The 11,699-nt window shown below is 49.8% G+C and overlaps 1 protein-coding gene across 3 annotated transcripts in view; it reads right to left on the bottom strand.

Moving 5' to 3' along the window:
- Positions 1 to 2,828: 2,828 nt before the first annotated feature.
- Positions 2,829 to 11,699, bottom strand: part of GRHL1 (grainyhead like transcription factor 1) — a 66,209-nt gene continuing 57,338 nt past the window's right edge. For all 3 annotated transcript variants that reach the window (XM_066385994.1, XM_066385995.1, XM_066385996.1), the window contains exons 12-17: positions 11,554 to 11,591; positions 9,088 to 9,179; positions 8,670 to 8,755; positions 6,062 to 6,126; positions 4,373 to 4,762; positions 2,829 to 4,191 (exon numbers count right to left, since the gene is read on the bottom strand). In XM_066385994.1, coding sequence (XP_066242091.1) covers positions 4,648 to 4,762; positions 6,062 to 6,126; positions 8,670 to 8,755; positions 9,088 to 9,179; positions 11,554 to 11,591 — 396 coding nt within the window. In that variant the 3' untranslated portion in view covers positions 2,829 to 4,191; positions 4,373 to 4,647. The remainder of the gene's footprint in view (positions 4,192 to 4,372; positions 4,763 to 6,061; positions 6,127 to 8,669; positions 8,756 to 9,087; positions 9,180 to 11,553; positions 11,592 to 11,699) is intronic.

Here is an 11,699-nt window from a genome sequence, read left to right as displayed (position 1 = left end):
CAACTATTGCTCATACTGGATGACACTAGCGTGCTCCCTTCACAGAGCACATAGACAGAGACACGGCAGTCACAGCGTGTACACTCTGTGGTCCCACCACGGCCCGGCCTGCCGGCGGCTCACTTACAGGTGCTCATTTGCCTTCTCCTGTGACTCCTTCTCCACGAAGTCTTCTCGGCCCCTGGAAACCAGCTTTTCTTCGGCAGTGTCCTAGGGACTTCTGCCAAGTGGAGTGGGCAATTCCTATGCCCTGGCCGACTGGGCTAGCTTCTGCCCAGATTAATTTCTGAGCTGCTCACTTCTAGGCGAGCTCCCTTCTGATGCCATGCAAGTGACAGGCTCCTATGGCCCTGCCTCATCAATCATTACAGTCACTCTCCGAGAATCTGCAACAGAGCCAGAACCTGGTTGGGCGCCGCAGACCCAGGGAGACGAGGCCTGGGTGGGCTGGCAGGTTTCTGGTCACAGCTGGAGCACTAGACGCTAGGAGAGGGGGACCTGGGGCCACCCACTGGGACGATGTTGGGGGCCTTTCACTCCAGGGAAGTGAGGCAGAAAGAAGAGGAGCTGAATGACAAAGGGAGAAAGAAATACAGCAGAAGGCGGAAAGCAGTAAGTGTGAGGAACCCCAGGGGCTCCCTGCAGCCTTGGCAATGGCGGAGCCCAGGGGAGGCCCCTGTGGGGAGGACTGCTGAGGGCCCAGGGGAGGCCCCTGTGGGGAGAACTGCTGAGGGCCCAGGGGTGGCCCCTGTGGGGAGGACTGCTGAGGGCCCAGGGGCGGCCCCTATGGGGAGGACTGCTGAGCGACCAGGAGCACAGGGGAGGCCCCTGTGGGGAGGACTGCTGAGGGCCCAGGGAGGTCCCTGTGGGGAGGACTGCTGAGTGACCAGGAGCATAGGGGAGGCCCCTGTGGGGAGGACTGCTGAGGGCCCAGGGGCGGCCCCTATGGGGAGGACTGCTGAGTGACCAGGAGCACAGGGGAGGCCCCTGTGGGGAGGACTGCTGAGGGCCCAGGGGCGGCCCCTATGGGGAGGACTGCTGAGTGACCAGGAGCACAGGGGAGGCCCCTGTGGGGAGGACTGCTGAGGGCCCAGGGGAGGTCCCTGTGGGGAGGACTGCTGAGGGCCCAGGGGAGGCCCCTATGGAGAGGACTGCTGAGCGACCAGGAGCACAGGGGAGGCCCCTGTGGGGAGGACTGCTGAGCGACCAGGAGCACAGGGGAGGCCCCTGTGGGGAGGACTGCTGAGGGCCCAGGGGAGGCCCCTGTGGGGAGGACTGCTGAGGGCCCAGGGGAGGCCCCTATGGAGAGGACTGCTGAGCGACCAGGAGCACAGGGGAGGCCCCTGTGGGGAGGACTGCTGAGGGCCCAGGGGAGGCCCCTGTGGGGAGGACTGCTGAGGGCCCAGGGGCGGCCCCTGTGGGGAGGACTGCTGAGGGCCCAGGGGCGGCCCCTGTGGGGAGGACTGCTGAGGGCCCAGGGGCGGCCCCTATGGGGAGGACTGCTGAGCGACCAGGAACACAGGGGAGGCCCCTGTGGGGAGGACTGCTGAGGGCCCAGGGGCGGCCCCTGTGGGGAGGACTGCTGAGGGCCCAGGGGCGGCCCCTATGGGGAGGACTGCTGAGCAACCAGGAGCACAGGGGAAGCCCCTGTGGGGAGGACTGCTGAGGGCCCAGGGGAGGTCCCTGTGGGGAGGACTGCTGAGGGCCCAGGGGAGGTCCCTGTGGGGAGGACTGCTGAGGGTTCAGGAGCCCAGTCTGCCCCTAAGGATTCTTGACTTGTGGCCCAAGGACTCGAGAGAAAATGCCCAGGTGTCGCAGGAAACCTATCAGGGAGCTTACTTCATGAATTTGTGTGTTCATTAGAAATATATTTTAATGTCTATCACAGTTAAGCCCTAGATTACCCAAATATGCTCACAACAGGTGTTTGATTTAGAAATTCTGATGAAATGAAACATTAATGGTAGTTTTTTTTTAGGTGAAAGGAGAGAAGATAGTGAGGCAGATCCCGCATGCCCCCCAATAGGATACACCCAGCAACACCATCTGCGGCCGATGTCCAAGTACCAAGCTATTTTTAGCACCTGGGGGTGATGGGCTACAACTGAGCCATCCTTTGTGCCCAGGGTCATGCTCGAACCAATTGAGCCACTGTCTGCAGAAGGAGAAGAGGGAAAAGAGGGGGAGAGGGAGGGAAAGAGAAGCAGATGGTTGCTTCACCTGTGTGTCCTGACTGGGAATTGAACCCAGGATGTCCATACACTGGGCTGATGCTCTATCCACTGAGCCACTGGCCAAGGCCAGTAGTAGATTTTTATTTTTTAATTTATTTATTAATTTTAGAGAGGAGAGAGAGAGAGAAAGAAAGAGGAGAGAGAGAGAGAAGGGGGAGGAGCAGGAAGCATCAACTCCTACACGTGCCCTGACCAGGCAAGCCCAGGGTTTTGAACCAGCGACCTCAGCGTTCCAGGTCGATGCTTTATCCACTGCGCCACCACGGGTCAGGCAGTAGTAGATTTTTAAACCAAACATTTTCTGCTATACTTTTGAAAACTAAGAGCACTAAGATTTTAGGTCTAAAGTGTTCACCTGCAGCTTTAGTGGTTAAATTTTGATAACAGTTGAAAATTACAGGGCTCCCTAACAATACTGATACCTGTAAGGAAAAATGAAGGTGGAAAGACCTGAGGACACGTGCTGGCAAGCCAGAGGAGGGTGCTGAGAAGACCTTTTCCAGCCCCACTGTTGCAGAGTCTCACACTCCGTTCTCCTAATAAAAGGATACGTTCCAATTGAATAAAAAGAAATCACATATTATGAAATAGACATATAAAATTTAATCCCTTTGGTTTAAAATACATTTTCAATGATACAATTAAAAACAGTACACAAGACAAAATCAATTTCATAAAACAAAACAGAAAATCTTGTTATATGACCCGTGTCCCATATCTTATCTTAGAAAACCAGCAATTTTGTTCACATACTTCATTAGAATATTTTAACCTAAGAATGTAACTATCCATCCTACTTGCACAAACCAACTCCCTGAACCTAAAGATACCCGTGATTTTGTTATAAAATTACACTTTTTAGTATTTTTCATGTATTTAAACCGTGTGTACAAAATGTTCCCCTGCCATGGTAATATATTTTCATAAATTCGGGAGTGCTTTCTACAATTCTAAGCATACAAGATAAAGTGTGAAGGCTCTTAACATAAAACAAATCATTTCTCCTTCCAGGAAGAGGAGGAAGAACTCCACTTTGAGAGGTGTTACCTGGCCTACTGGAATCACAATGCGTTGCAATCACTGTCTGTTCACTGTATTAGGTACACATGACTGATATTAGCATACACAACACTCAGGAGTTGCTGTTTTTCCTTTACTTCATTTGTTAAAACAGTGCAGAAACCCAAATACTAACATTCTCGGAAGCGAACAGAACCTGTTGCTTGAGGCTTTGGCATGCTACGGAGTGAGCACTGTGTTTGGGGAAACAGAAAGCATTTCTGTGGGTTCTAGTAGCACAGGAGTCGACCTGCTTGGTATACAGTATCAAAGTGGCTGAACCTGTCGTCCAGCTGGTCTTGAAGGTAGTTCTCATTGCATCTCTTCACTGTATGTACACAGACACCGTATTTATATATTAGTTATTTATATAAGACATGTATGTACACATTTACATAGGCCTTCGAAAAAAATGTATTGCACTTATATACAACGTAGCATTAGCTTAACTGATTCATACTGTACCCACTGAAGTTCTTCATAAGAAAGGCAGTTGGTGCCATTCAAGAAAGTTGCCAAGAAAGATTTCAGTACCACGCTCTATTTGAGTAAACATTTACCAAGGGCGATGAGAGGCTGAGAGAGAAAGGGTGAACCCTTTCTTTCTGGGACATTGCTCCCACTAACCTGAGGCAGGTGGCTACACTGAGTTCAGGCCAGGGTGCAAAAGTCCTTAAAGCCACACCCACTGCCTTTCCTGACTTGCCCTAGTGAGCAGGCCCCCTAACATCAAAAAGGAAAGGGAGAGACCCCATCATTTTTCTAATCTGACCACTGTGCTACTCTGTGTGCGACACCTGAAACTAATACAAAATAATATTGAACGTAACCTGTAATAAAAATATTCTTATAAATAATGTTGCAGACAGCGTAAAGGTTCCCAGAAAGTCTATTAAATCTCGGAACAAGATCTTCACTTTTTTTTTTTTAGAGAGGAGGGGGGAGAGAGAGAGAGAGAGAGAGAGAGAAGGGGGAGAAGCAGGAAGCATCAACTCCCATATGTGCCTTGACCAGGCAAGCCAGGGTTTTGAACCGGCAACCTCAGTGTTTCCAGGTTGACGCTTTATCCACTGTGCCACCACAGGTCAAGATCTTCACTTTTAATCCTAAGTATTTATATCAGAAAATTCAAACATGGCAATTACACATGGGTCTCTCTGTTGGCTGAAACCGGCGAGAGCGTGTCCACTGCTGTCTCCAAGCCAAATGCCGTGTGACCACCGACTTGAAAGGAGTCCCCCACAGACCCATGCGTGGGTATGGAAGGTGCTGACCACGCACCTGCAGCTTGGCAAATGATAAGACCTATGTGACATCTTCATTCAATGCGTGGGGCCCTGCGGGCCAGGGTGCCTCAGATCTCGGTGAGGGTGAGTCGGTACAACCCCCCCACCTCTTCCATCTGCAGCTGGAAGGTGTCCTCGTTGGAGTAATGCTTCACGATGTTGTCATCCATGTTCACCAGAATCCTGGAAGAGGAGAGGCCAGACAGATGCACTCAGTCCCACTCCCTCTGGAGCTGGACTCAGATTTCAGTCAGCTCAGCCACTTACTAGCTGTGACAATGTGAGGCAAGTTATTTCCTCCCCAAGCCTTGCTCTCCCCAACTAAAGCCTGAGGATAACAGTGTCTATCACTCAGGACTGCTGTGAGGAGAAAATGAGGACTCAGGAAAGCACCGACAACTGGGGCATGCGTGCAACAAGATGGCCTTGCTTATCTGTTACTGTTTCAGTGTACAGTAACCGCTGGATGAACAGTAGCCACTATAAGGAACACAGTAAGCCCACAGAGGACACACTCCACTGGTCCAGCTCTAGAAAGCATGTCAACAACATGAATCTATGGGATCTGAAGCTACTGTTCCCTGACAAACAATCTTCCCTGGCAAGCTATCTTCAAAGTTTAACTGAATTATGACCAAGTCCAACGCTTCCCACTTGGCCCATCTACAAAGTTCCACTTAGAGTTTGCTTTAGAATTAAAACAAAATATTTTTATGCTATCCTCTACTTACCCATGCCAACCAGCATAGACACTTAAACAAAACAGAACTAAAAATATCACCATAGTTCCCCATGTATAAGATGCACCTCTTCGAAAAAATTGGGGTCTAAAAACTGGGTGTGTCTTATACAGTTGTAGATTTTTTTTACTTGCATTTCCTGCTTTTTCACATGGCTGAGGAGTTGTATGAATTTTTATGATGAATAAAACTTGAGTTTAATAACTTTATGTAATACATTCTTTTTCAAATTTCGGGGCCCAAAATGAAAGTGCATCTTATACACGGGAGCGTCTTATACATCGAGAAATACGGTAATTTTTGGACACAGAAGCCATTTCCGTGCAAGGGCTCTTCGGTTGGTAAGGACGTAACTTGAGTCATGGCCTGGGTGTTGCCCTGACTGGGTGTCTCGTGGGCCCTCTGTGCCTCAGCTACAAACTCTGACTAGTGTTCCCCTCTCAGAGGGTAACAGCAGAGGCACCGACCTAGGCCGGACCCATGGCGGGGGCTCTGGAACTTGGAGCCCCTTCACTGCTGCCAAGTGTGGGAAGAGCAAACACAGATTTTACTAGAAAGAAAACCCACGAGGCTGTTTTAGAAAAGGTAGCTCAATTTTCTGTGGGTAATTTAAGGAGAAAATACGTCTGCACATTGACGTTTCTCTGACTGTTTCTGAATGGGGCACAAATGCACATAAGGAACAGTGAAGTTGTACAACGTTAATCTTATTCAAATACCAGGACTGCCGGCTGATGCTCACCCTTTTTTACATTTCTTGAATATTTTCCCAATCTTGTCATGGGGAATATCATATTTATCTGAGATCTAAAAGAGCAATGAAAAAGAATTATAAAACGATGTTTTAACATCTTTAACAAACAAATGAACAAACTGTATACTTACTTAGTGGGCTAGTCATCCAACTTTGTTTTTCAAAAATGCTTTTGTAAAGACACACACAAGGCCCAGTGCCTGTCCTGGGGAGGGGTGTGACCTGCCCTGAGACCGAGCAGCAACCAGGAGCTTTATTTCCCCTACTTTGCAGATGTCCACGAACGTAGTACATGGTCACAGACTTTAAAGATTTTTTTTTTTTTTTTTTTACAGGGACAGAGAGAGAGTCAGAGAGAGGGACAGATAGGGACAGACAGACAGGAATGGAGAGAGATGAGAAGCATCAATCATCAGTTTTTCGTTGCGATACCTTAGTTGTTCATTGATTGCTTTCTCATATGTGCCTTGACCGGGGGGCCTTCAGCAGACCAAGTAACCCCTTGCTCGAGCCAGCGACCTTGGGTCCAAGACTGGTAAGCTTTTTGCTCAAGCCAGATGAGCCCGCGCTCAAGCTAGCGACCTCGGGGTCTCGAACCTGGGTCCTCCGCATCCCAGTCTGACGCTCTATTGGATAGTCAGTGGATAGAGTCTATCCACTGCGCCACCACCTGGTCAGGCTATTTTAAAGATTTTATTGAGCAGTTTTAGGGTTATAGAAAAGCAGCAGAAAGTACCAAGTTGTTTACCCCACCCCCTCCCTGCCAAGTTTCCAGCTATGAATTAATATCTCACATCAGCGTGGTGCCATGTGATGGACCATGGTATGAATTTAAGTCCACTGTTTCCATTAGGTGCACTTCTGTGCTATACATCCCATAGGTTTCCACAAATGCACAATGACACACATCTGCATAGTCACAGCTACTCCAGTCAAGTGTGCAAAGGCCTTGCTTTGGAGTCAGATTATCTGAATCAGCTCCAATCCACTCTCAGTGAGCAGGTGCCCTTTCTGACCCTCACACTCCATCAGTAGTGTGAGACTCACTTTACACACCACAGGATCGCCGTGAAGATTAACATGCGCTCAGCACAAAGCAGCTGTTCATTCAGCTGCAGAATTACAGGAAGGAAAGAACACTTCAGCACCCCACAGACCAAAAGACGCATCCACATCCCTGCCCACAGACAGCACCATGCCCGCCAGTCCTGCCTGGAGCCTCTGGAGAGCGGCGAGGACTGCTGTAGAATCACTGAGGTTCTGGGGAACGTCCACCGCCCCTGCTTAGCCTCGCACCCCCTCCCACGACAAGCGAGCAGGGCACACAGAGCAAGTGCAGTGAAATCAGGTGCTGTCACATTAGGGCGTTTTTCTGTCGGGGCACAGAGGCTCGCTCTAAAGAGGGAGGATGCCTTCCTCCAAGGACAGGCTGCTGGTTCAGTCTGGAGCAAACGCTTCACTTGCTGTCCAGCCCTAGTCCACACTGGGGTTACCACCATCACCTCCTGAAGAGCCAGGCTTGGGGCAGCACCCCGAAACGGGGCCTCAGACCACTAACCTTCAGATGGCTGTCAGGCTAACAAACATACGTTTCAAACTCAATTAGCTCCCAACATACAAACCAGTCCATTTCTTCTCTGTACCACTGGACAACAATCACTTGCATGTTCATGAAATCCCAGCCCCAGGAAATGTAAGGACCGTGATGAAATCTCTGGGTTAGGAATGGCTGTACCTGGCACAGTCAGTCTCAATCTTTTTCACACTCTCTTCTTTCCCCACAGTCAAGAGTCTGCATGATTCTTAAGAAATGAGAAAGGCCGGTCAGAAGACCAGGTGAGAGGAGCCAGGAGGAAGCGCAGGAGCAGAGAGCTGACTGTGGGAGGGCAGACATTGTGAGCGACTCCCGTTTACCGACCGGTGTGCCGGGCGCAGCGGTGTGAGAGTGAGGGGAGATGGCCCCGCGAGTGACTGAGGACCACTGAGGCAGGGGATATGGAGGCTGTGCTCAGAGGCAGACGCGGCACCGGGACTCAGCGAAGGCCTTGGAGGTTTCAGTGCAACAACAAAATCTGGATGGTCTGTGAAGTCTGTTCAGTGGAATTCTGTGAGTTTATTTTTTACATTTTATTTTATTTTTTATTTTTTTATTTTTATTTATTTATTTTTTTCATTTTTCTGAAGCTGGAAACAGGGAGAGACAGTCAGACAGACTCCCGCATGCGCCCGACCGGGATCCACCCGGCACGCCCACCAGGGGCGGTGCTCTGCCCCCCAGGGGGCGATGCTCTGCCCATCCTGGGCGTCGCCATATTGCGACCAGAGCCACTCTAGCGCCTGAGGCAGAAGCCACAGAGCCATGCCCAGCGCCCGGGCCATCTTTGCTCCAATGGAGCCTTGGCTGCGGGAGGGGAAGAGAGAGACAGAGAGGAAAGCGCGGCGGAGGGGTGGAGAAGCAAATGGGCGCTTCTCCTATGTGCCCTGGCCGGGAATCGAACCCAGGTCCTCCGCATGCTAGGTCGACGCTCTACCGCTGAGCCAACCGGCCAGGGCTATTTTTTACATTTTAAAGAGCATTACAAAGCACACTACTTACAGCTTCCACGAGGCCCTTCAGAGACGGGGTCTTGAGCATCAGGGCATCGAAGACTTCTTCCGACTCCTTCCGCACGTACAGCAGCACTGGCCCAGGCGGGAGGAAGGAGAGGAACAAGAAAAGACGCAGTTCATTCAGATGCATGAAGTGAGAAAACAGCCTGAGCACTGGTTAAAGTAAAACGTGGCCTCTGCACCAAGGACACAAACATGAGCCAATCTAAAATCCGCCAGGAGGAGCGCAGCTGTCGGCATCCCAAACTGCTGCACGTTCCAGCTCAAGCCAGGAGCCAGTCTGACAGGGACTGACTACTCAGGGAAGCCAAACTGCACCGGGCTGGCGGAGCAGTTCATGCTTTTGATGGATTCAGAACTCACTTCCAATTTAAAACTCCCATTGAGAAATTAAGCCAACACACCTCTCTTTGGTTCTTCTATCCGGGTCAGCTTAGCAGGAGGTGGAATCGGGAAATCATCTTCTGAGCTGAATGGCCCCCTTTTCAAGTTTGATCTGCAGGAACAAAGGCGCAACTAGTAACTTCAAAGAAAGATACTGACTGAACTAGGGCTCTGTCATTAATGGCATAGCGAGGGTTCACTCAGGTCGCCAGCCGGACACCCCCATCACTGACACTAGATCAAGCTAAGCTACCTTCCCAGGAACAAACAGTTTCTTTTTTAGTTTATTTATTTATGTTTAGTGGGGGGAGGAGCAGGAAGCATCAACTCTCGTATGTACTTTGACCAGGCAAACCAGGGTTTCGAACCAGTGACCTCAGTGTTCCAGGTTGATGTTTTATCCACTGAGCCACCACAGGTCGGGCTGAACACTTTCTTTTCAGGAAAAACTTTTATGGAGATAATATTTGAAATATATGTAAAGGTACCAACAAAGAAAAGGACATGTCAAAAAAGGAGAAAGAGTAAGTAGGAAAATGCAAAGCAGTCAAACACGAAGCGGAAACAGAATGTTCCACAGGAAGTCAGACCTAGAAGGGCAGGGTAAGCTCTCCTGTGAAGCCGTTTGACAACACGGCTCTAAGGAACCTTAGATTTTATGCTGAGGGTCCTAGGGAATCTGTGAAAGTTCTGTGAGATGAGAATGTGTGGCAAAGCCTTGAGGGAGCCCTGGCCCAATAGCTCAGCTGGTTAAAGAATTGTCTGAATACACCACGGTAGCAGGTTCGATCCCTGGTCAGGGCATAGACAAGACTCCACCAATGAATGTATAAATAAGAGGAACAGCAAATCAATGTTTCTCTCTCTCTCCCTAAAATCAATTAAAAAGAAAAATGACTGGAGGGGACTCCAGGACCCACAGGCAGAAGAACCACAGGAAGAAGACCTGGACACAATCAGAGCACGATTCTAAAGGGTTAAGATACAGGTGTCAGTGGGAATAGAGCGGGGAAGATGGACGCAGGTGCATTTGAAGACAGACGTGAAGAGGGCAGTGTGACTGGCTGTCATAGGCACAGTGATGGGCATTACCACTGTGAGGGTCAGTGTGGGTGAGCGAGAAAACAGGAAAGTAACTGAAAATGAAGAAACCGAGTGCTTGGCTTTGAGCAGAACCATCATTTCAAGAACAGGGGTGGAGCCTTGAAACTGTCCTGGCTTCTAGAACACACCAGACCTCCAATGAAAGCATGTGTAGGACTTACGTCTGAGCTCGGAAGAGTTAAGGAGGCAGCAGAAGGCTGGCCTTCAGTGAGAAGACATTGTGGGTAACATGGGAGTGAGGGGCACTCTGACACATCTTAGAGGGGGGCCCTCAACATGACAGAGCACTGAGTTGGAGGGCTGCCAGCGTGGGAAGTCAGGGCTCAGGTGGGCTCGGCAAAGTGCCCAGTCAGTGGGGGAGTGGCCACATCGCAACAGCAACAAGCACACCCGGGGGTCCCATCTGGGGCTCTAAAACCTGCTTCCCACCACGTGGAGCCTGGGGTTTGGGAGATAGGCTGGTTCTAGGGCTGCAGAAGGGAACACATGAGTGTCCAGAACACACAGCCTGAAAGTGAGAAAGTGTTCATGGCTCTGGGGGGTTGGGGGGGGGGGCCTGCAGCCAAGGAGTCCATGAGCGAGCCTAAAGGGTGCCCCTGGCCTGCTGGGACAGCGTGAGTGCAGCCAGTGACAGTACTGCACTACAACCCGCTGAATAAAATGGGAAACTAGGAGTCAATACTGATAGAAATAAACGAATAATCTGAAAGTTTGAGATGTGAGATATTTACAAAGCTACAAAGAGCCTTCCCCATAAAACACATTATAAAAGGAGACAGAGTAGCCTCACAGTAGAGAAGCCTGGTGACACCACCTTAACCAAGACATCAGAGTGAGCAACATTAGCAACAGGGTCAAATGACAGCGTGCCACCTGACAGGACACAGAAAGGAGGCAGCTTTATGTCTGACATTCCTGCCAAGATACACAATCTAATCTCATCTAATCTAATCCAGAGACAACACAGACCCAAACTGGGGGATGGTCTACAAAACAGAGGGTTTATAATCTTCACATGCATTAGCTCAGGAAACCGAAGAAGAGATGCCCATTCCAGACGACGGACTAAAAGAAAAACGACCACCAAATACACCATGCGTCCGAACTGGACCCTTCTTTGCTGTAAAGGACATGACTGGAACAGCAAACTAGCATGAGCTATGAGGAGAGACCAGAACTGGGGTCTCAGTGTCAACGTCCTGACTGTGACTTCTGTGCAGGAGCATGGCCCTGGTTGTAGGAAACACAGTAAGTATTTAGGAGCAATGGGGTTACTGGGTCAAAGACTCAGGAGGAAAATGAGTTCTTGGTATCATTTTTCTATAAGTTTGAGATTGTTTCAAAATAAAAAGAATGAAAACAACACAAGATGTGACTCTTACCCTTCACCCTCCAACTCCTCCGTGGCAATGGACAGGGCCTGGGAACAACAGCAGAGAGACTGCCTTTCAAAGATATGCTCAAAATATGTCCGACCACAAATAAATTATTCCCCAAGAGAAAATAAGTCTGAATCTGACCACGCTAA

Source organism: Saccopteryx leptura, chromosome 5 (genome assembly GCF_036850995.1).
Source record: "Saccopteryx leptura isolate mSacLep1 chromosome 5, mSacLep1_pri_phased_curated, whole genome shotgun sequence".
Taxonomy (NCBI): domain Eukaryota; kingdom Metazoa; phylum Chordata; class Mammalia; order Chiroptera; family Emballonuridae; genus Saccopteryx; species Saccopteryx leptura.
Note: the sequence above shows the minus strand (reverse complement) of the source record. Positions and strands in the feature narration are given on the sequence as shown.